The 24273-nt window shown below is 52.7% G+C and overlaps 1 protein-coding gene across 1 annotated transcript in view; it reads right to left on the reverse strand.

Annotated features, from left to right (window-relative positions):
• The window catches only part of SLIT3 (slit guidance ligand 3), a 705033-nt gene that overhangs the window by 101244 nt on the left and 579516 nt on the right, over positions 1–24273 (reverse strand). Inside the window, exons 10-12 of the mRNA XM_075541934.1 lie at positions 19393–19464; positions 13597–13668; positions 9108–9179 (exon numbers count right to left, since the gene is read on the reverse strand). Coding sequence (XP_075398049.1) covers positions 9108–9179; positions 13597–13668; positions 19393–19464 — 216 coding nt within the window. The remainder of the gene's footprint in view (positions 1–9107; positions 9180–13596; positions 13669–19392; positions 19465–24273) is intronic.

Genomic DNA, 24273 nt, shown 5'->3' on the forward strand with positions numbered 1-24273 from the left:
GAATTCTATCTGACCTACAGTTCTAGCTGTTCGATCTTGCTATGAGTTAAGGCTGACTCACTGGCAGTGAGCTTCGGGGTAAATTAATCCCCAATCTTTTGGTTAGCAGTCCAACTCTTAATCACCCATCTTCCTGAATCACCATCCCAAGTCTTCTTTCAGTAGCCCTGTGAGACACTCATTGTCCTCCAGAGATCTCTAAGCAACTTCGATCAAACTTCAACCAAGTTCAGAAGGAAGTGGTCGAGTCGCGGTTTGCTGTGTTAGTGCACAGCCTTGGCTCCAACCAGCAGGCTACCCTGCCGCTTCTCACCAAGAGCCACCTACTGCTTCCTGGAGGAGGTGGCGGAGGCACAGGACACCTGCTTCGTAGCCTCTCACATCAACTTTGTGAGGGTGCTGCAGGAAGACAAAAGAGGCGCTGTGCTCCCCTCAGAGGAAAGGAAGGCGAGTGGCATATTGGAGACTGGGTGTGCACTGACATCACCTTCTAAACTTATTTCCAAGGGCTTGCTCGGCAAGGCACTCTGCCACCCTCCTGTCCTTGGGGCACCCTCGCTCCACCAGCTGTCCCGTGCCAGGAGGGATCAGCACTCAGCCCCTTGACTCGCGAACATCATGATGCTGCTGAGGGAGAACCCTTTCCAGGAGCTGCCGCCTTCCGGAAAGCAAGGCAGGAGACAAGAGCCAATGAGAGCCACAAAGCTGGGGGACACGAAGTCACCCGGACTAAACAAGAACAACAACTGCAAGACTAACAGCAGCAGCAGCAGCAGCAACAAGAACAACGGCAGCATGACCGCCGGGTCAGCCCGCTCCTGGTGTCCCCATGTGGCACAGAGCGCAGCTGCTTCACAGAGTGCTCTGGACTTTGATTTCCAGGTGAGCAGTGGGCAGAGCTGCTGGGTGGTTTGGAACCACCAACCTTAGGTGAGTATGTCGTCGGCGCAAAGCATTTGTGCTACCCAGGCAACGGAGGATGGTTGTGACTGAATTGGTCTGCCTAGAAAGGTGGGAGGTCTCCTCATTGCTTGAAGGGACTTCGGCCCCAGCCCTCCAGCCCCAGATCACCGAGGAGCCAGTGAACCTGGAGGGAGGGCCCACCAGACACAGCAGCAACAGCAGGGCTCCCCTGGAGGCTCCCCAGAGAGATCTGGATCCCCATTTTTAGCTACTGCCCATGGCCACATCTTCTCAGTGAAATCTTCCCTGGGGCTCATAGGCCTTCGCTGTAGGGCTTGGAAAACACGAACATCTGGGGTCGGGTTGAATGATAAATTGCATCGAAATCACCTTGGCAACTCCAGCGACTCACAGGTTGATTCAGTGGCCCTGAGCTATCATTCTGGGTGGGATTTATATTCTCCACATCTGCCCACTAGCCTGCGGGAAGACCTGGGGTATGCTCCTCAGACCCATCCTCATGCGGGTGGTGTTTGTTTGGAAGGGCCAAAAGCATATTCCAACCTCCACAGGGCCAGGGGTCATTCGGAAAATGTGTGCCAGGAAGGCATGGAGTGGCCCCTTTCTGGGAAATGGACGAAGCCTTTAAGGGCAAAACCGTGGGACAGGAAGATGAGCCCAGGTTCCCGCCTGGGGTGAGTCTCCGGGGAACCTCCTTTTCCTCAGACCAGGCTGGGCGTTGGTTTCCGTCTCAGACACACTTGCCGAGATGCAAATTAAATCAGAGGAGACTGGATGTTGCCAACAGATGTTTGGCAAAACCTTTTCTCTGGCTCTTCAGTAGAAAGATTTCTAGAGGACAGGCTGTAAAGGTTCCTTGTTATTTACAGAACGAGAGGCTGCTGCGTCCCGGCAGCATGTACTGCCATCACACGTTGGCATGAACTCTGAGCCAGGACTTCGGTTAGGTGAGTTATTCTGGGCCCCTGATTCAGCGGTGGGATACAGAGCCAGTTGTCTCTCCCCGCGGCCTCTGGGCTTATTTTTCTTTCTCTGGAGTTAACCCTCTGTCATCCTTGATGCCCTGACCCATTAGCTGTAATAAGGATCACTCTCAGACCCTACCCTATGGCATACGGGGCATTTATTTTTACCTCTATCTACTCAGGCGAGAGGTGGGGAGGAAGCTAGGGATACCCCAACCCAGCGTCTTTTCTGGGCTTAGGAGTGGGTGCTGCCTGCCAAGAAGAGGAAGCCAGGTGTCCGTCAGGTCCCCACAGGGGGCCCAGACAGCTCCTGCCATTGCTCTGACTTGCCGTGGGTTGGAGGTTGTCATGGTGATTCTTGGCCTGAGGGAAACGGGAGGGCACCAGTGCCCCTGGGGGCCTGTCTGAAGAACAGGAGCTCCTTCCCCTCCCCGGCACAGGGCAACGGAAGCAGGAGGTGCAGGGAGGCTGGACGGGAGAGCTAACTGCTTGGCTGTCAGAACAGCTGGCCTCACACGTTTCTGACTGGCTTGTCTCTTCCCTTCCCTACAGGGACTAGGGTGGCCACTGTCTTATCTGATTGCTATGTGGTCCCTGCTGACTCCTTTAAGAGGAGGGGACCACTTCCACAGGGAGGGGGCAGGAGGTGGTTTCAGAATGTAAGTCTCCCCTGGGCTTGCTGGAGGAAGCAATAGGCTTGCAGGACCAGAGGGTACTCACCAAGCCAGTGGCTTCTGGTGCTGGAGAGCATTCTTGCCACCTCCTTGCAAACCCCAGCGGTTGCCTGGGCTGGGGCGAACATCCGCGTGGAGATGACAAGGACACACGGCAAAGAGACAGCCAGGCACTTCACTGTCACGGAAGGAGCTGCTTGACCATCAGTGCGCTAGCCCCTCACCCATGGCCGCAGCCAGTGTGGCCCTGCTCTCGGTGTCACTGCGTGCTCTCGGGCACATCTGCCCACGACTGGCTGGGAGGCACAGCACCTGGACCTGGAGCCAGACTGCCTGAGGCTCCAATCTGGGCTCTGTTACTTCCTGCTGAGTGACGCCAGGCAAGACACTGAGCCCTGCAGGGCCTCGGTTCTCCCCTCTGTGACATGGGCTTTCCAACACCTTCCTCTTAGGACAGCTGCCTGTCACCCATCTGTCACACAATGGAAGCTGTGCACCAGTCATTCTAATGGCCAGCAGCCGCCCCCCCACCCCGCCCCCGAGGCAGACGGACTTTGGCAGAACTTCTGGATGAACAGACCCAGAGAAGAAAGGCCCACCCATCCTAGAGCCCCTTCAGGGTCCCAACACAATGTGGGGTACAGCGTTGGAAGACACGCCCCGCATTCCGTGGCTGCAACAGTGGCAGAGAAGAGTGCTGGACCAGGGAGCCCCACGCGTCGGCGCTGACTCAACGGTAACCAACCCGCCCCGCCAAGCCCCGCAAAGGTGAAGTGAGATGTTGCAGATGAGATTGCTTAGCTCTGATCCTGCAGCATATGAACTATCTCATAAATGTCAGCTGCTACGATTAGCCGCAGTAACAGCAGTAGTCATACTTCTCCAACAGCGGCTGAGGGAAAGCGGCCACCGACAGGGACGTTTCACTCACGGCCCTAGAATGGGCACGCTGCTCGGCAAACGGCAAGCTCCTCACACAGGCTCGTCTCCTTTCCAAGAAAGCAGAACACAGGTGGCCTCTTTGTCTTAACTAATTCCAGCCCCGAGACAGCCTGGTTTCCTTTAAGACCTCCTGGCGCAGGTTTAAAATCGACCGTGGCCAACATTCAGATAAAAGCTTCCACCTCCCGTGATGGAAACTGCCCACTTGGGGGACTTTCCCATGCCCGCGCGCAGTCAACGAGGGCAGCGTGCATGCTCTTCATTCCCCGGGGGCGCTGGGAGAGCGCAGTTGGCAGCTGTCCATCAGAGGAGGGAATCACAGCTCTCTGACACAGTGACCACTTTCCTGTTTCACGGAGGACAGGGCTCTGAGCTGTCAGGCAAGGGATCTGGGACACTCCCAGCTGCCCGCACAGGGTGGCCATCTCCACAGCTGCCCTGTGCCTCTGAGCCTGGGGGAGGGGGGGAGGGAGATTGAGAGCACCGAGATGCTGACCCTGACCCTGACCTTGTGCTGGGGAGGAGGGTGGAAAAGGTACGGTCACTTCACCAGCAATTCAGCTGCTCCCCTCCTTGGGGTGGGGCTGCATGTCTAATGACACACCTTATTCTAAACGTAGGTTCTGAGATGCCTCCTTAGGCGGTATTTCAGCGCTTCGTGGCTAAGAAAGGTCTCCTAACGTACTTTATCTTGTCCAAATGGCACCCAATCCCCTTTGCTAGCACCCTGTTTTCCGGAAGGAAGCTGGCTGCCTACCTGGCACCTCCCCAAAGAGAAGAAGTGTTGTTAAAAACCCACCATGAGTGTGTGTCTATTCAATGAATGGCTCTAGGGACCTCAGCTTGGAACGGACTCAGCATAGTTCAGTCATGGCACCTGCAGTCACGCTGGCACTGACCTGGGTTTTAAACATGGGGGTTGAACCCTAACCCTGACCGGAATTGGGGAAAGGACTGGTCGAATCCCTCCTTGAAAGGGAGCGTTCCCTCTTAGAAAGCCAGGGCAGCACGTGGTGTTACCTCACAACCCAGTCTCTTGACCGGCGGAGTAAAACACAATGGTGCCCAGGTCAGCATGGCTTTGAATGTGCGCCACTCCCCGCACTGCGGGCAGTGATCTTTCTGAGAGGAAGCGGACCTGTTTAAGACGGTCTACTGTTTACAGACATCTGAAGGTGGTGGCCCTGGACTTTCCCGAGCTTCCCAGAGGCCATTCCCAAGGTTTCATCCCAGAAAGAGCTTTCTGACCTTCCAACTGCACAGTGACAACTTCTCGCAGCAATCATCCACAAATGGGCCACAGGCGGCTTAGTCTGAGCCCGGGGAGGCTTTTTCGTGGCACCGGCTGGATGGAAGCCTGCTGCACTTGGATCCCCGGGGCTTCACTGAGCTCTGCGATACCGGAACGCTCACTAAAGGAGATGACTCTGTGAGGCTCCAGAGAACAGGTGTCAGGTGTACAGGCACCTCCGAGGAGTGTGGAGGTTGTGTACCTATGGACCTATTTGCTTCAGCCTCTGTGAAACTCTAAACCAGGGGTCTTCAAATTATGGCCCACGGGCCACATGCCGGCCCGCTGAGGGTATTTATCCAGGCCGCTGGGCGTTTTTGTCCTGTTTTGCTTTTTACTTCAAAATAAGATTTGTGCAGTGTGCATAGGAATTTATTCATAGTTTAAAAAAATATATAGTCTGACCCTCCAACGGGTCTGAGGGACAGTGAACTGGCCCCCTGCTTACAAAGTTTGAGGACACCTGCTAAACTCTTAGTGTTGGCCATCTGCCTGAATGGCCATGCCAAGCACACCTCCGGGGGCGGGGCATGTGCATGGGCACAGAGCGCTGGGTGAGCTTGGTGGGATTAGAGAAATGGGCAGGAGGTGGTAAGACAAACTGCCTCTACCTAGCAGCTTCATGACGAGACCCAGAGAGGAAATTGGCAGGAGCACCACTCTGTGGTGTCAGGACGGGTGTGGCCCTGTGATGAAGCCACACGTAAGAGAGTTGGAGGGAGAAGAAACCTCCAGCCTGCTCACCAAGTGCCTGAGTGTCACCGAAGAGGAAATTACCCAGACTGCTGAGGTCTTCTAATCAGAGCGTCTCCAGTCTAACAAGGAGAAATCCAATCTACAGCCGAGGGAACGCTAAATTAGATCTCATCAGGACCCGCTTTCCGACTGCACAATAGGACGACAAAAACCAGTGCTGGCCACCCCAGCCCCCCTTGCTTGTTCTCTCCTGGAAGGGGGCCTGGCTGAGATGTGTCAGTCACCGGGCTCCAGAAATGGGACACGGTCTCTGTATTTACCACCCAGCTGTTCAAACTGATGATGGGGGCTGGAAAGTGTGTGTGTGTGTGGGGGGGTGTTAGTGGTACTAACTTCAGGACTGCTATCAGCTTGGAGGTGGGCTGCCTGTCCCACATTTAAAAATATGCATTTATTCAGTCTTTGCCACCTGCTAGGCACTGTTGAGCACTTGGATGGACATTACTTTATGCATCTCCCTGATGTGTGCAGAGAGTACCCTCCTTCATACATACAATCCCTGCCACCAAGCTGAGGCCGTTCACAGCGATCTTATAGAACAGGGTTACCCCTAGGGGCTTTTGAAACTGTCACTCTTTTTGGGAAAATAAGCCTTATCTTTTTCCCCAATGAGTAGTTGGTGGTTTTGAACTGCTGACCTTGTGGTTACTAGTCCAATGTGTAACATACTGCCCCAGGGCTCCTGTGCACAGGGCCTGTGAAAGGACATCCCCACCAGCCCAGTCGAGCACACCACAGCACATCCAGGGCAATGCAAGGCACTATGGCTGCCCTCCTGTCAGGGGAGCTACAGTTAACAATCCTGATGGTCATATTATGACTTAGTTTCTTTGCTGTAAGGAAAGAACACTATCTGTGAGACCTGCAACTCCCTTAGAACCCCGAGTGTCATGCTAATGAACCGCCTTCAAGGCCCAAGGAGGGCTGGGCTCTGTGTGCTCCAATCTGCACATCCAGACACCCACAGAGGGAGACAGCCATGGAGCTGAGCAATGGGGAGAGATGCGGGTGCAGAGCAAACATGCAAGCTGTGTCTCTCTAGCGTCCAGCTTCATGGACCCAAGCCTGACCACCTCTAGGATGGACACGAGGTCTGGAAACTCGAGAGGCACCCATCTGGCTTGATGCCATCCCTGTAAGCCTGCCAGGAAGCTGTTGGGGTTCAGACATCGAGGCTGTGAGAAAGGGAGGGCTGTAGGAGCTTTCCCTCCACCCCTAATCACAGATGCATAATGTAGACGGAGCAGAATGCATTTCAGGGTGCAACTCGGGGTATGGCTCAGAAGTGGGGGTTCTGTCTCTCTCTGAACCAGTCAGGGTGGTTTCAGAGAGCTTTCTCTCAGGAGAGCCCAAGGGCAGCTCTCCAGGGCTCAGGAGAGCCCAGCTCGCAGCTTCTTGAGGGTTTTTCAAGTGGACTTATCAGTTACAAGGTGAATTTCAGTGAAGGCCAGGGGCCAGGTGGAGCTCCCAGTCAAGGCAGGAAAAGGCCAGCCACTAGATCGGTCTCTCACCAGGGGTCCCTCCATCATTGCTCCTGCTCGCCCCTCCCAAGCTGTGACCACCTGCTGGGCCTGCAAACTCACCACACAACTTCTCTTAGCTGCCTTGGGATACAGGGAGGCTCCGGCCCTTTCTTTCCTGACTGTCCCAGAGGCACGCATCCTTAAAAAGACACGCACCTCTACTAACGTGCACACTGCTCTGGATTCAATTGTGTCCCCCCCAAAGTCAACATCGAATCAATGGCAGTGAGCTTGGTTTTGGGGTTTATACCCATGGGAGAGGAGCCCTGGTGGGAATGTGTTGGGCTGCTAACTGCAAGGTCAGCAGTTCAAAACCTACAGGTGCTCTGTGGGAGGATGGCAGGGCCGGCTACTCCTGTAAAGAGTTATAGTCTACCTTGTCCCACAGGGTCATTGTGAGTCATCATCGCCTGGATGGCAGTGAGGTTTTATTTTTTTATACTCATGGGAGGGAGTACTGATGGTGCAGCAGATAACCACTGGGCACCTAAGGTTGGCAGTTCAAACCCAAAAGTCACTCCTCATGGGAAAGACGAGGCTGTCTGCTCACTTAAAGGTTTCCAGTCTCCCAAACCCCAGGGAGCAGTTCTCCTTTGTCCTGTAAGGTCTCTCTATGAATTAGAATGGGCTCAAGGGCAGTGGGTGATCACTGTGGGAATTCATGTGGGAATAGGGATTCCTTTCTTATGTGAAGGGTCCTCTCTGTGTGCCTTCCAAGGAACTGCTCTTCAGCTGTACAAGGAGCAGAAAGAGCGCAGTGAAGCATGAGATCAATAAAGAATCCAAGGATGTCCAGTCCACAGAAACGGAAAGCGATTCTCGTCCCGAGACAGCAGAAAGAGCGCCTTCCCCTACAGCCGTGGCCCCAAATCCAAACACCCAGCCTCTTCGATGCTAAAAAATAACCTTCTGTTCTTTCAGAGCTCCTCCTCATGCTGCTTCTGTCACAGCAGCACTCAGACGCGCACCTTCCCAACATCCAAGACATGCAGGTCTGCTAGTGGGACCAGCTCGAAGGCGCAGGACCACTCAGTTCCAACCTCCTTCTCGCTGTGTGACAGAGGTCTGGTGTTCTCCTCCCTCCGAGGACACGACGATCCAATCAACGTGACGCCCCCAGAGCAGTGGTGCATGTGTGTGGATGCATGCACACACTCCCACACAGACACCCCCAGTGGCCCACACCAAACCATCTCAGAGTGACCCCAACGAACACTCCCTGGGATGTCTCAAACCGTCAATCTTGAGGGAAGCAACTAGCCTCATCTCTCTCCCGCAAAGCACCTGGTGGGTTTGAACAGCTTCCCTTGTGGTTACCGACCCTACACTGAAGCTGGTGCCCCACCAGGGTTCCACGCCCATGGCAGCTGCCTAATACAAACCGGAGGCAACTCTCTCCTAATCATAAAATCTTAAAATCTAGTATGAGCTCAATTCCTTTTCTTGCCTCTCCACATCCGAGTTCAATTATCCTCCTCAAACATTTCAGCTCAAATGACTAGAATGAAATAAATGCAAATAAATAATTTCAGAGCTTAAAATCTGAGGCCACATATCTTCCTGTAAATCAAATAAACCTTCTCCCCTCAGCCCAACCTTACCCAGATGGAGTCACCTTGGTGACTGATGATGCTTTTCCCTAATTACTTTCCCTCAAATCTCCCCATCTCCGCCCGCATACTCTGCCCCCACCTCCCCAACAGCCGACATCTGTGTCCACATGTCCACCAACGGCCCTGTTTCAGCTTTTGCCTTGGAATTCAGTGTGGAGATGTTCTCTCAACTCCTCCTTATGTCTAGCTTAAGCCAGCATCCTGAGCTGTGGCATCAGCAGGTCCTTATTGACCTTGACCTTGACCTGTCTTGCCAACTCCCCATATGAAAACAGGCGATGGAGGTGAGTGGAGCACGGCTCAGAGCTGCCTCCCTTTTTGGGGGTGCACCATGTCCCAGGAAGGGCCCTCCCCTGCACTGCTCTGCACAGAGCCTGCCAACAGCCCCAGAGACCAACAGAGACAAGTCTCCTACTCACAGCAGCTGCAGGGACACCAGCCCATCAAACAGCCCCTTGGCAATCTCCGTGACCTTGTTTCCATAGAGCACCCTGAAAGAGAGCCGGAGAAGACAGAGGTCAGGGTGTGGGGGTGCAGTGTTGGCTCTGGGGGTTGGGCCTTTCAGCACACCTCTTCCTTCCCAGCACTCATGCTGCACGGAGGCTCTGGCGTGGACTCTCCCAGTGGCCCTGGGTCCACACCAACTTCTCCCCTCTCACCGGGCCCTCCAGGGACTCCATGACACTGAGGCAGGACGTATTTCCAGGGTGGCGGGGCAGGCAAGGAGAAATGGGCTGCACCCTGCTTCATTGCCCAGTCCCTAATCCGCCCCAGGAAGAAGCAGCTCCTGTGCGATTCCCTGAGAGCTGCTAATCTGACTCAAACCCGGGCAATAAATAAGATGTATGGGAGGCTGGCTGGCCCTGTGTCCTCTCATCTTCAAGGGGTATTGATCAGGCCCAACCCAACCTACAGAAGGTTTTCTTTTAATACCCGATGTGCCTTAGGAATTCCTGAGCCAAGTCCTTAAATCATCTACCTAGACAGGGCTTAGAGCTTAGAGCATCTGGGATCACACCCAGATGACTCGGAGCTGCCGAGTCAAAGATAGGCTCCCAAACTCAGAGGCAAGGGACCACTGTGGGAGTGATGGCAGCTTCTCCATGCCACCCCCTTCGGTCCTGGAATTCCAGGTACCTAGGAACTCTGGCTCCTTTCACTCCTCTCTCTTTCTGGCCCACTGTCCCCCCGACTCTGCTGTTGCTCATCCATGGGCCAGGTCTGTGGTGGCCAGCTTTGGGAAGAGGCCTGGGGAAGACGTCTTTGGGGTCTGCCACTCCAGCCCCCACACCCGTAGTTTCTGTGCCTGATCTTGTCTTGACCAAAGAAGCTGCGGGCACTCGGGGGCCCTCCCTGCTCTCCCCATTGCGAGGACTCTGCTGTTTCTTGGGCTCAGACATCTCAGAAATGGTGGGCACCAGGCTAGGGAGCAGCTTGCTTTCTTCGCTGTTCTTTCCAAATTCCCCCTTGGTCCCCAAAAGTGCCCTACGTGAATGTGATATTAAATCCCCACCAAGACAGCAAATCCTGGCAAATTTGTTTCTTTGAGGAGGTGAACTTGGGATGAGGAACTGGAGGGATAAACTCAGCCGCCCGGGCTCCACCCATCTCCAGCCTCTGCAGGGAGGGGAGAGTGAGTGGCTCCCGCAGCCTGTGGGTGTTTTATTAACGTTTCAACGATTTAATGACTCAATAGAAGTCAGCACAATGGCTCAGGCTCCCATTTGTAATTCACATGAGAGTCCCACCACACATTGTGCCCAGGGCAGTAATGTCACTGCCTGTCTGCTCCTCCAGACTGATGTCACCACTGCTGCTATTGTCTGGAGCTGCTGGCCTGTGTTCCTCAACGCACCCATGACGCCTTAGTCTGGGTCACCCCGAGCCTCCTGGGCTGAGACCATTCCCTGACGGGCTGAAGCCACGCCGGCAGCTCCTGACACAGTAGCGATTATGACATCAGCGACTGGAGCAGACATGAATGCACTGGGTGCCATGCACAATGGAGTCTTCAATGGATTACAAAGGTGTCTGAGACTCGCCTAGCAGTGTGCCCACCATGAGATGTGTGAGTGGAGACCTGTCTGGCTTTGCCCAGGCCCTTCTGTGACTAACGTCTTCCTGCCTGTAGGGCCCGAGGTCAAGCATCTACTGGAGGGGCTTGCCCTGAGTATTGCAGTTGATGGTTTCCATCTTTCCCACTCATCCGTCTCCTTGTCCCCACTCCATCGTAAGACTTAACATCATGATGTGCCATGTTGTTGTCCTGGTGAGCTAGCTGTCTTACGGTGAGCCCACGCACAATGGCTAGGAAGACCGTCCTGTGACAACCCCTATGGCAGACTGGGGCTCAAGCCGCGGGGATCCCTAGAGTGCTCAGGGGGTGATGGTTGGAAATGGATCACCAGGCCTTTCTTTCTAGTCCATCTCAGTGTGGAAGCTCTGCTGACATCTGTTCAGTGCAGTATCAAAGCCACACATAGACCTCCCCTGACCGTGGCAGCTGAGCCTGAGGTGTGTTGGCAGGGAATTACACCTGGGTTTCCCCCATGGAAGGTCAGAATTCTACTGCTACACTTACACGTGTTCTACCACTGGACACACACACAGATGTTGATACATATTCTACATGTCCTCCATGTTTAATGGTAGAAGATGTCTCTATATTTCAATATTGGTGGGCATTATACAGCTTGTTTGTGGCTGTGTCTCTGGAGCCTAGCCTGGGGCAGGGACTAGAACACAAGCGATCTTGCCAAATGGTTAGGAGGAACGAGTGGACCCAGCATGGAGTTAAGGATCTCGAACTCTTAACCTAAGCCACTCCTGATCTTGACTAAGGGGCCTGCCTGTCAAGCTCACTGACACATTTTCAATGCCTATTGTTTTCTGGGGAGAAAAATGAGGCTGTCTCTTGCCATAACGATCTACAGCCTCTGAAGCCCTCTATAGGGTTGCTGCGAGTCAAAACCGAGGGCATGGCGGTGTTTTTTTAGAAAACCATATTCTTGTACACAGTAGGTTTCTCCTGAACAGATGAGGGGTACTCTAAGAAGGAGAGGCCTTCCTATACACCGTGCCCGCTCTATTTCAGAGTTGGCTAGTGGCATGACAATTTCATGCCCACTCATCGGACTTTGAATTTCTTTTCCTGCAAGACAGGAAGCATCTGCCTTGTCCTAGGGTGTCTGTGCCCAGATCCCTGCAGAGGGCCAGCCGACCAGGGCTATGGGGGTGGGGCAGGGAGAGGAGAGAGAGGCTTTTTCCGTTTCCTCTGTGATCTTCAGCACAATAAGCAGACACTAATCTCCCACAATCCTGTCTTTGATATCCCAGCCAGATGTTTGAGTCGATAACAGAAACTCATTTACTCTGCTAGCAGTAGGAGCAGCCAGCCCCGAGCCGGCCCTGGCCCTGTGTGCAGTCCTTTCTCAATGGATGGGCAGCCGGGGTGGGGGCCGGGGGGGGGGGCCGGGAGGGAGGGCAGTGTGTCTCTTGCTATCTCCCAACTCTTAAATTAAACAAACGGGTTTCATGGAGCAGCAAGGTGTGGATAGCCTGCCTCTGGCTGTCCTCGTGGTTCCGTGGGTGGTCGGGCCACCAGAGGACGGCCACCTCTGTGGTACCTTATGCTGCTGGGAGGCAGCACAGCCTGGGGATAGAGAGCGCGTTCTTCTGCCCCACTGGCTCTGTGGACTCTCACTGGCTACTGTGACCCCTGGGTAAGCTACATTCGTTCATTCAGATACCTACATATGTCACAATAACAACATGACAGGTATTATTAAAGGCTCCAGGGAAACAGCCAGGGTCCAAACAGAGAGAAATTCCTGCGCCTGTGGAACTTGCAGTTGATGCTCCATCTCAAGGTCAGTGTGAGGATGGAGCTTGCAACACTCGCTTGAGAGCAGTATTTGGGGGAATAATCGGTGCTCAGAAAGCAAACAAACAAACAACCCCCTCCCAAAACTCAGCTGCCATTGAGTCTACTCCAACGCCTGGCACCCCAAGGTGTCAGAGCCAGCTGTGCTCCCAAGGGTTCTCAATGACTGATCTCGCAGAAGGAGGTCACCAGGCCTCTATTCTGGGGCACTTGAGTGAACTAGACTTGCCAACCTTTTGCTGAACAGCCAAACACCCAACTGTTTGGGTGACCCAGGAGTGTCAAGTGCTCAGCAAGCCCTTACTGTGACATCGGCTGTCATCGCCAGGAGAATGGGAGTTAGGCAGGAAAGAAGCACCCCTCTGGACATTCCTTATACACTGATAAGACCAGAACAAACTCCACCTCTTACTGGCTTGGGGGGGGGAGGGTCTAGGAGCCCCACCCTGGCATTGGGGCTGCTCCGGTTCCCCCAGCGGGCTTCCCATAGGCTTTCAAAGTCAAGGGCAGGCAGGGTTATAAGGAGTGGATGCTTCTTCAGAACGGGGCCATGAAGTTGGCCCAATGAGCACGTCTGGAAAGCTAGAGAAGGAAGTGAGCTGCCTTCTTGTTAAAGGCTTGGAAGCGGGGAGGCAGTGGGCAGGGAACACCTCCTGCAGTTCTCTCCTCTGCCCTCTCCTCACCCCTACACCCCCCTCGAGACAGCACTTTGCAGCACATGGGGTGGGAGGGGGAACGTGGGGAGAGCAGGAGATGCATTAGAATTAGAAGCCAATAAATGGGAAAGCTGCCGGGCACTTAATCAATAAAAATAATGCATTTGAGTTGTAGAAATATTCCCCAGGATCAATTTCCCCTGCAGATATATTTGTTTCTTTTGCCAGAGTGGCCCATGCATCTATAGGAACACAGAGCCTTGAGAAACGGCTCTGGAGAGATGCAGCCGCGCTTGACCCGTGCCCACCGATGTACATCCCGACCGTCCAGCGCCCGCCCCACCGCATGACCCTCTGTTCCCCACTTACAGGGATGTGAGCGACTTCAGGCCCTGGAAGGCATCTGGAGCGATGTCCGAGACCTGATTCTTGCTGATGTCTCTGAAACATGCATGAGAGCACAGGGCACAGGTAAGACCAGGCTGTTACTACCCGTGAAGTCCAGCATTGAAGGCATTCAAAATGGATGGAATTAATGAATCCACCAATTTATATATTCACAGTGCAAGTCAAACTTCCTCATGGTAGCAAACATCTAGGCTTCAAGAGATGGTCATCTTGACCTTGACCATGAGTCCATGAGCCTTTTCCCTGGGTGGAAAACCGAGTCTGCTGACATCATATTGGTCATGCCCCACCTCATGCTCCATGGGGTTTCTTGGTGGTGACTTTTATGGATGCCGAATGCCAGGCCTTTCCTTCGCAGTGCCAGTGGGTGCATCCACACTGCTAGCCACTTCAAGCTAAGTGGTTAAGTGCAAATCACTTACTAGTACTACCCAGGGACCATCTGTTACTGTTATTAGCTGCTCTCAGGTGGGTTCCAACTCAGTGACTCAACACACAACAGAACAAAACATTGCCCCATTCTTCACCATCCCCACAATGGATTAAACCAAAGCAAGCTCACTGTTATTGAGCCCATTCTGCCTCAGCCACCCTAGGGCACAGAGTAGAACTGCCCCAATAGGTTTCCAAGCAGATAGCCCACATCGTTCTCCTGTAGAGTGCTTGGTGACATTGAACCACTGATCTTTTGATTAGCAGCTGGGCAATAAACTACTCTGCCACCAGGGATCCCTTCTAGGTCACCTTACAAAGCAATGGCGTCCATGGTACAGGGACCTGTATCTCTTGACCACAGGCCGGGGCTCCTTTAGACATCATCCACTTGCCTTCTGCCTCTGCAGAGGCTTGTCTTCTTGAAGCCCCGAGTAACCTCCGCTCCCCAGTGACTCCCTGTCCTGACAGAGGCTATGGGCAGTGACTTTAGAATGTGCCTGGCTCCGTGCACTCTCTGAGCTCTGTGAGGTGAGCCCATCAGGAAATTCTCTGGGGATGCCTTTGACATGTAGGCTTGTCACTGGCAGCATTGCTCAAAGAAGCGCAAACCAGGGCTTTGGCATCAGGAGACGGGGAGGAAGTCAGTGCTGTTCCATCCTACCGAGCCTGGGGCATGGGCTGGATGACCCCAGGCATCTCTCCCACCCTGGCTGTGCTCAGAGGCCCCGAGGGTGCCCAGCACAGCAGACCCCCTCAGAGCTGGCAGGTCAGGTCCTGCAAACAGCCTTCTACTGAGGGGAATTCTTTCTCTCAGAGTCATGAGCTGAGAGGTGGCCTTTGCTTTCCTGTCACTGGAAACCGGGGAGGGGAGCTCCAATTTACAGCCACGACAAACCTCTGGGCTCTTTTTCTTTAAGAGAATACATTAATGGGTCTTTGTTCTAAAGCACAGGGAGTGCTGGGGTCTTGGAGGGTCAGCCAGGAGGAGATGAGGGGCTCTTGAGGAGAAAGCACATCTAAGCAGATCCTTGAGCAACTGCCTCCAGCAAACCAGCTTCCTCAGCTCCCTGGCCTCTTCACTTCTTGGCCTGTTGCCATCCTTCTGCTAATAGCCTTCTAAAGGGCCCGGGACAACCTCTGCCTGGGTCTCTGGCCCCTCTCACCCAGCCCTGGCTCTCCAGCCTGTAGTTGAAAGATACTTCACAGGTTAAGGCTTCTTAGGCACAGCTGAAGCGCTGATCCCCTTAGCAGGCGAGATCTCCTCAATCCAATTGCCAGCTTACACCCGGCTTTCCTCCACTCTCCATTTTTCTTCAAGGCTCTTAGCGATCAAACGCCCCAGGATTATCCCCATCTCGCTTGCCTGCAGCATGAACTCCATGCAGCGCACAGGAGGCACTTCTGGGACCTGTGTCACAGGAAACGCACTCCTGTCCTGGGAAGTAGGTTCTTGAGCGGCAAAATACCTCTCCCTGTAGCACGAGGGGGGTGGGTGGGGTAGGGGAGGTGGCTTTGGAGGATGGTGTAGAGTGGGGAATTGGTGACCGGATACTTTAGCTGGGAATCATGGCTCAGGAACAGTTAATCTTACACTCAATCTCAATCTTTCGGGATGGAAGCAGCAGCCCTGAGAAGCAAAGTCCCTGGGGGCACAAGTGACTGCACAGCTGCTCGGGTTTAAAGCAGTAACCTCAAGCCTCCTGATTCTCAGCCCCCGGACTCTTCTGGCTGCTTCAAGGTGACAGATGCATGCAGGACACACTGGGCCTGAGGACAGACTCTGCTACCCAGGGATCCCTGTGGTCCAGCCTGTCCAGTCCACAGCAGGTGGTTCTAGAAATGACCCCTGGGAATAGGTTCTCAAGTCTTGTTGCTGCTAAGTTGTCTCTACTCATGGCAACCCCGCACACAGAGAGATCCAACTGCTGTGATCCATGGGCAGATCCACGGGCAGATTTTTGGGGAAGAGTGTTGTCAGGCCTTTCTTTCTAGTCTGTCTTTGTCTGAACAGTCCAGTGAAGCCCTTTAAGCGGCACAGCTACACACAAAGCCCCCCGGATGGATGGATGGATGGATGGATGGATGGATGGATGGTGGGTATACATGAGGAGCACTGGCTGGGAGTTGAACCTAGGTTTCCTGCACGGAAGGGGAGAGGTCTACCTCTGAACCGACACGCGCCTCTCTCTAATCTTATGGGAGTGCTTATTACAATGCATCCACAGAGAATCTGGGTTGTTAGGCAGGGTGGGTACCAGGGTCTTCATATTTTAAAAAATCTCCAAGTGATCCTCACACAGGTGGCCTCAGGTCATACTTCATGCTGTTATTTCAGAATTTGATCAGTCTCAGGGCCCACGCCAGTCCCCTGGGGCTTATAAATTGGATGACCAAGAGGGCATAGTCCTTCCAGGCTGTACGGACAGAGATGAAAACGTCACATGCTTTCTAGGGCCAGGCAGGAAATAAAATGTGAGGTTGACCAGTGTAAGTGAGACAATAGGATGTTCTGGAGCTTAGAAACAACAATAACAGCAACAACAACATGGCTCTTTCTATCTATAAACCAAAACATCCTTGCCACCAGCAGATGCTGGCTCATCGTGACCCTATGGGACAGGGTAGAACTGCCCCTGTGAGTTTCAGAGAGTGTAACTCTTTAAAGGATTAGAAACCCTGTCTTTCTCCCGAGCAGAAGCTGGTGGTTTTGAACTGCTGACCTTGCAGATCACAGCTCAGTGTGTAACCACTATGCCACCAGGGCTCCTTTACCTACCTATAGAGCAGGTGTCCTCAAACTACAGCCGGCAGGTCACATGCGGCCCACTGAGGACATTTATCTGGCCTGCCAGGTGTTTTTGCCCCATTTGTTTTATTTTAACTTCAAAATAAGATATGTGCAGTGTGCATAGGAATTTGTTCATAATTTTTAACTATAGTCCGGCCTTCCAACAGGTCTGAGGGATAGTGAACTGGCCCCCTGTTTAAAAAGTGTGAGGACCCCTGCTATGGCGTATGTAAATGACAGAACTCTTTCTTAACTTACCACTTTAGCCAAACTGTGTGTGTGGGTGCTTACTAGTGAACTAGCTCAATCAGGTTAAGCATTTTGATCCACTGTCTTCTGCTTTCCCTAGGAATGGCTCCTCTGTAGGAGGGAAAGAGCCTTCAGGTAGATCTCTCTCTCTCTCTCTCTCTCTCTCGGCAAGATTTGAATGTGGTTCTGTCGGAGTTGATGCAAACGTCTTTCTGTAAGCTATTAGAGACGACCTGGGCAGGTCTGTCTTGGAGAGACACCCACGTAGGGTGTTGGGCTCTGTTCTTACCAGGGACCTCACTTCTCCCAAGCCTTTGCACATCAGTCTGGGCTCCAGATGTTCTCTCTTCCCCGCTGCCATGACCTGGCATGGATTGGAGAGGTGGGTGGGTGGTGGGGAGCCATCATCTCTATATCAGTGGCATCAGGAATGATCAAAAATTAAACTCGCTTTCCAGGTCATGACTGAGAAGGTCTTATGAATTTTGAATGCATGCACTGGGGCGACTCCGAGAGGATGGAGAAAGGACAGTAATGTGGAGCTGAGCTTTAAATCACCTGGACTTCACAAAAAATTAGAGCAGTCGCTTAAATCATGTGAGAGATATAGGTTGGGGCAGGGACTGAACTTGTCATTTTTCACTGAAATTACTAGCTGGCTGCATAATCAAGCTGGGCTTCAAAAATGAATTGGGGGGTGAGACTTGGAGAGTGAGCCAGGGGAGCAGGGACACCAGGAGATTAATGGCCCAAGGTTTTAAATATTAAGGCCTATATTTATACAGCTCCGCCAGCAGGAATGTTGCCAAGTGGAGGGAAGATGACTATGCGTAGGGCGGCTCATTTTGCTGATTTTCCCACGTCTGGAATTACACCAGGAGAGAATCTGATTTGGTTGGGATTTCCAGGAGGACGGGAAGTTGGGCTTCCTGAGATCTGAGGGCAAAGCCTCTTGATACCACTGTTTTGCTGGGATGTTTATTTTTAACATAAAAGGAGTCAGCAGATACTTAACCTCTTTAATGTGGGCCCTTCCACTCAAGGGAAACCAATGAATCAGCCTGGAGTGGAAGCAAACACAGGATCTCGCCCGTACACATTTCTACCACCCTGTCTCTCCTCTCTGAGGGGGCCCGAGAGGGTAAGCCAGCACAGTGGAAGCAGCATCGTGGCCACTGGGCTGTGACCCATGGCGTCTGGCCCCAGAAGAGAGGAGGAATCTCGCTCCGCACTCTTGACATCTGTGAGAGTGAAATTGGCCTATTTCTGGATTCCACTTGCCTCCCTTCAGATGCCTGGCTCTGAAAGCGTCCCAGGGTGAGGCTCCAGGCCTCTGTGGGAAGGGGAAGGATGCTGATGTTGTGCCTGGGATGGGCCCTTGATGCTGTGAGGTCGGCGATGGCATTGTTGGTAAAGGGGCTACGGCAATGCTGGTCTCACCAAGAGTGATAACGCCTGGTGGTAGTGGGATTTTAGAGTGTGGTGTATTGGAAATAATCATGGCCAAGGTGTGTTGGGAGGAGAATTCCCCCTGAGGCTGCCTAGATCACTCTCCCTCACTGTCTCTGCTCACGCCGAGCTGCCCTGCTCACTGTTCAGAAAACCTCCATGTATGCTCCCTGGGGGGACTTTGACATGCTCCTTCCCACTGCCCGCGAGAGCCTCAAAACCCCTCCATTCAGCTCACTGTCTATGGCGGCCTTCTTGGGCAAATCCACATAGAGTGTCACCCCACCATCATTCTCTGCCCCCGTCTCTTCCTTTGCTTTATTTTGGGGGTACTTATCACTTTCTGGTACTCCTTGGTTTATTTCCTGTGTCCGCTCACTTGAATGCTAGTTCCACAGGAGCAGACTTAGTTTGTGTGCGTTGCTGCATCCCTGGGTATCCTGGCACACAGCAGACACTCGGCGCCCATTTGTTCAGTGCAGGTATGCTGCCTGTAGGGCTGCTGCCGTTGTCTACACAGGCCGGGCCAGTCTCTACTGAAACTCCCAAGTCAAGGGATAGTCACAATGGTTATAAAACCCAAACCAAACTCATTGCTGTCAATGCGATTCCAACTCATCTCCACCTTCCTGCCACACAGCCAATTTTGCTTGGCTCTGGTCGGAAAGCCCTTGGTCATCCAGGCCTAAGTCCACACATGAGACCCTTTGAATCTTATGACTGCTCCCAACCTTAGGAGAGCATCCCAGGTCTGTCTGAAACCAAACGACCCGCCCACATCCCATAGGACCCCGATGCAGAAAACATCCGGCTCATTTCCTCTGGGGCACACTCACATTCGCTTCAGCTTCTTGTACGGGGTGAAGGCTCCTGCAGGGATGGTCCTGATGGCATTCTGTTCCAGGCGTCTGGAAAACAGAGCAGAGAAGAGTCAGCTGACCAGCTGTTAAAGAAGGCCTACTGCTTTCTCTGGCCTTCGGACGAGATAGTCCCTCTCGTCACAGGACACAGATCTAGATTCAGGGAGCAAGGCAGACAAGGTGCATCCAGAATCCATCCAAGGGCACAATCCCACCACCCCACCCCTTTTTAGCAGCTTTATTGGCACTGGGTCATCCACGTGGCATACAATTCAATCGTTCAACCACATGAGAAGAGTTGTACCATCTCTACCACATTTTAGGACATTTTCTTTTTCTCTCTACTCACTGTTATTTATGCACATTAAAAAATATACACGCAACAGAACATTCTCCAATTCAGCAACTTCTACATGACTAATTCAGTGCCACCCTCCGTGTTGTCTAGCCATTATTGTTCTCCCTCTCCAAATTGTCCCACCGCCATGAACATGAACTCGATGCCCCTCAGCAGAAACTCTGCCTCCTTCACCCACGGTACCCATAGGCCAAGTTTGGTTTCTTTCTCTCTTTTTAAAGTTTTCTTGATATAATATTCACATACCATGCACTTCCACATTTAAACTGCTTCTGAAGACTGTGTATACATCATCACCATTAGCTCTGATGATCCCTACCCACCCCTTTTCATAACATGCATGAAAATCCTTTTGGATTTTCACTTTTGAAAATTGTCATAGTTGAATGCTGGAGAAAACAGTAAATGTGTTCTAAATAGTCCTGCTCCCATCGTCTAGATAAGTTACAGGGAGGTGTGTAGAAACCATGGGGCACCTGTCTTATTGCTGTACAATGGGCCTGGCTCTTCTCGGAGAAGGCTAAGAAAGACGCATTTAAGGACTCATGGTCCTGGCTCTCTGAACACTTCCTTTGGGGACAGCCATGATCTTCAGAAAAACCCCCAGGAAGCAGCCAGTCGGAGTTCCACAAGGAGAAGGAAGAGCCCAAAGAGATGGACCCCAGGCCCGCCATGCGCATTGATCACGGAACCATGTCCCTCTGCGAATGACCGCACTGCCTGTGGGCTTCTGCACACCTGTGTCCAGGGCGGACTACAGGGTGGGCTTTTCTGTCGACTGTTCTGATACTGTGAGGAAGCAGCCTTAAAGGCTCTAGGCTCCCTGCCTCACATCTATCAGCCTGCTCTCTGACACCCCTCAGCCCCTGGGATGCCGTTTGGACCACCCCTCCTTGGCTACTGCTGGGGTAAATGGCCTTCGCCGCTTGCAGAGCTCCTGAAATGCTTCCTCTCCTGGGACTCTGAAAGCAACAGGAGATTCTGCAGGCCCAGGGCCCAACACTGCCTTGGAAGAGACGCAGCCACGGGGAATGAGTGAGCATTTCTGTCCTCCGTTCGTTCATCCCTCAAATGCCTTCCCATCACCGCGAACAGGTGTGGTGGGCAGCAGACATGAGGGGGAGGCAGTCCTCGATTAGAGGTGATGAATGATGCACCGGCCCGGGCTGAGCATGCGGCATCTCCCTCATCCATCTCCCTTCTCTCCAAAGCACAGGTCTTTTCATCACCTCTCCTACTGGGTGAGGCGCGCCCCAGACTCTAAGCTCGGGAGACACAGAAAAGGGGCGTGCACATGTGCGTGTGTGTATGTGTGTGATGAGGTGTGTGCGGCATCTGCGGGAGGCCTGGCTCCCTCCGAGGCTTCCCCAAGTGGGTGCACATTCTGGCGGGGACCAACCATTCATCTTGAAGAGTAATCCCTCCTGCAGAGTGGGGGAGACAGTCGTATTAATTTGTACCTCTGTGATCTCATCTTCACTGGGGGAGCAGGGTATTTGTTACTGGAGTCGCTAATGGAGCAGTTTGCCAGCAATTTTCCCATTTCAAACAACATCTCAGCTGCTAATGTGGAATGCTTCGTCAGGCCTACCCATAACACAGACAAATCACTCTCCAGGCAAAGGGAAGCGGGCGGGCGGCCGGGGAGAGGAGCGTCTGGACAGATCATTCCTGGCTGCCGGGTGAACAGAGTCTACAAATGCGACAGCCACGGTCCATTAACCATGCCTTTGTGCCCTGCTGAAGGGGAACGGGCAGGGTGCTCTGCGGAGAATGTGGGCACAGGGTGGCTGGGCAGCCCTGGGGTTAAGGGGCCTGGCTGATAAGCCCAGAGTGGGCCAAGAAAGCTGGCCACACAGTCTTAGACTGTGGACTACTGGGTGCAGTCACCCACAGGGGCAGGCTGCCCTGACTGGGGCGTTCCAAGGACATTCTTGTTTTCCAGCTGGGCGGAGCAGGGATTTCTCAGCCAAGGGAGTGGCTCTGTGGTCTCTGGGGCTGCCAGTCAGACAGCACATGCTCCCTGGGAATCCCGTGGTTCACCTGCGACTTCGGCCAGGGACTTGGCATCTTTGGACAGAGCCCCAGTCTGGAAGGATGGCAACCTGCTCACTTTGAAAGGAGGCTCTGCAGCTCCAGACCCAACCTCGCCAAGCCTCGCTTTTCTCATGGTCAAGGAGCGCTAGCCCTGGGAGGGGTAAATGCTGAGTGAGACATTTAGCTTGGGGCCTGGCATGTAATAAGAGCTTAACGTATATCATGAGTTATTGTCACTACCCAGACCCTCACAGAGTCAGGCCAGCGTTGGGCATGTGCAGTCTGCTGGCATTCTGCAGGGTTCACAAGCAGCCGATGCGTGGAAGGTCTGAAGAGGCACCCAGAGCTGGCCACAAAAGTGGGCCACATGGTCTCAAGAGACAATGTTTGCCACCTGATCCCAAGGAGCCCCATCGTCCGGGGATAGGGGGAGGATCAACCCCAAATAGTCCATTGAGAGCCATCACTGATCAAAACCCATGTCAACAAGTTCCTCTTTCTGGAGTCTCAGTGATGGGGGGCTATTATCTCTTTTAATCCTTAATTTGAAAGGAAAGCTGTGCTGGCCCTCATTGGAGGGGGAGGAAAATTAAACTCGGGATCCATTCACCTCTCCAAAGCCGCAGGGCTCGGGAGAACATCAGAACAGAGTGCTGTCTATTTCCATCTGGTAGACTCACTGCCGCTGTCTCTTTTCCAAGACAGAGAAACTGAGGCCCTGGCGGAGAGTGGGTTCTCTGAAGCCATGGAAAGGGTTAAGGGGTTGAGAGGGCAGTGGAAAGGGTTAAGGGGTTGAGAGGGCAGTGATGATTCTGCCAGGCCATGCAGTCTCTGCAGAAGTGGTCAGAGACAAGGCTGGGGGCTGTTGTCAGGCAGAGAGCATTGTTCAGATTCTGGGCAGACGTAGTTAGGTTAAAATGTAACTGGCTGCACACCCCCATGATATGATCGCTGAGGACAAACGGGTGCATAAGCAAATGTGGTGAAGAAAGCTGATGGTGCCCGGCTATCAAAAGAGATAGTGTCTGGGGTCTTAAAGGCTTGGAGGTGAACAAGCGGCCATCTAGCTCAGAAGCAACAAAGCCCACATGGAAGAAGCACACCAGCCTGTGCGATCATGAGGTGTCAAAGGGATCAGGTATAAGGCATCATCAAAAAAAAATCTTACCATAGTGAATGAAGGGGGAAGTGCAGAGTGGAGACCCAAAGCCCATTTGTCGGCCACTGGAGATCCCCTCACAGAGGGGTCTAGGGGAGGAGATGAGTCAGTCAGGGTGCGACGTAGCACCGATGAAGAATACAGCTTTCCTCCAGTTCCTAAATGCTTCCTCCCCCCCCCCAGCCCCCACTACCATGATCCGAATTCTACCTTGCAAGTCTGAATAGAGCAGAGGTTGTACACTGGTGCATATAGGAGCTGGAGGCACAGAGAATCCAGGGTGGATGATACCTTCAGGACCAGGGGAATGAGGGGCAATGCTGGGAGAGTAGAGGGTGAGTGGGTTGGAAAGGGGGAACCGATTACAAGGATCTACATGTGACCTCCTCCCTGGGGGACGAACAACAGAAAAGGTGGTGAAGGGAGATTCCAGATAGGGCAAGATATGACATAATAATAATTTATAAATTATCAAGGGCTCATGAGGGAGGGGAGGCAGGGAGGGGCAGGGAAAGAGGACCTGATGCAAAGGGCTTAAGTGTAGAGCAAATGCTTCGAAAATGATTAGGGCAAAGAATGTACGGATGTGCTTTATACAATTGATGTATGTATATGTGTGGCTTGTGATAAGAGTTGTATGAGCTCCTAATAAAATGTTTTTTAAAAAGAGAGAGAGTTTGAATAATAAAAAAAGTAACATCATTTGATCTGGGTTTTGACTCCTTTTAAAGATGTTTCAGTTAAAATAAAGCGATGGAGGACTACATGTGGATTAAGTGCCTGGTGCATCCATAGGGATGTGCATGGCCTTGCTGCATGCAGGACGCATTGGAAAGTGGATTGCTGCGATGCCGTTAGGTTAACATTTGCTATCATTTGCTCTCCCTCACGATCCACTAAGATTTGTTTTAGTTTTCAACATTTTCTGCTTTCTTTTTGATTGAGGTTTTTTTAAAATCCATTTTATGCTTTTCTTGGTTATTGCTGTTTGTTTCTTAATGCTCTTTTGCATATGGAATCTGGATGCGTGATTCTTTGGGGATATGGCAGGGGCGCTTGTGGGGGATGGGTGGCTCATCACGATGAGTGCAAGAATGAAGGAAATGCTCTAAAGCTGACCCTGGTGATGATTTTAAAACCCTTCTTGATGTGATTGAACTACTGAGCTGTACGCGATGTGAATCATATGCCAGTAAGACTTTTTTTGGGGGAAAAAGTCTGGCCGAGAGGAGAGAGGGTGGACTAGAGATGTCAAGTTGTGGCTTCACAACACAGAGTCCCGATCTTAGCTCGCTAATCTGGT

Source organism: Tenrec ecaudatus, chromosome 2 (assembly GCF_050624435.1).
Source record: "Tenrec ecaudatus isolate mTenEca1 chromosome 2, mTenEca1.hap1, whole genome shotgun sequence".
In the NCBI taxonomy this organism is placed as follows: Eukaryota; Metazoa; Chordata; class Mammalia; order Afrosoricida; family Tenrecidae; genus Tenrec; species Tenrec ecaudatus.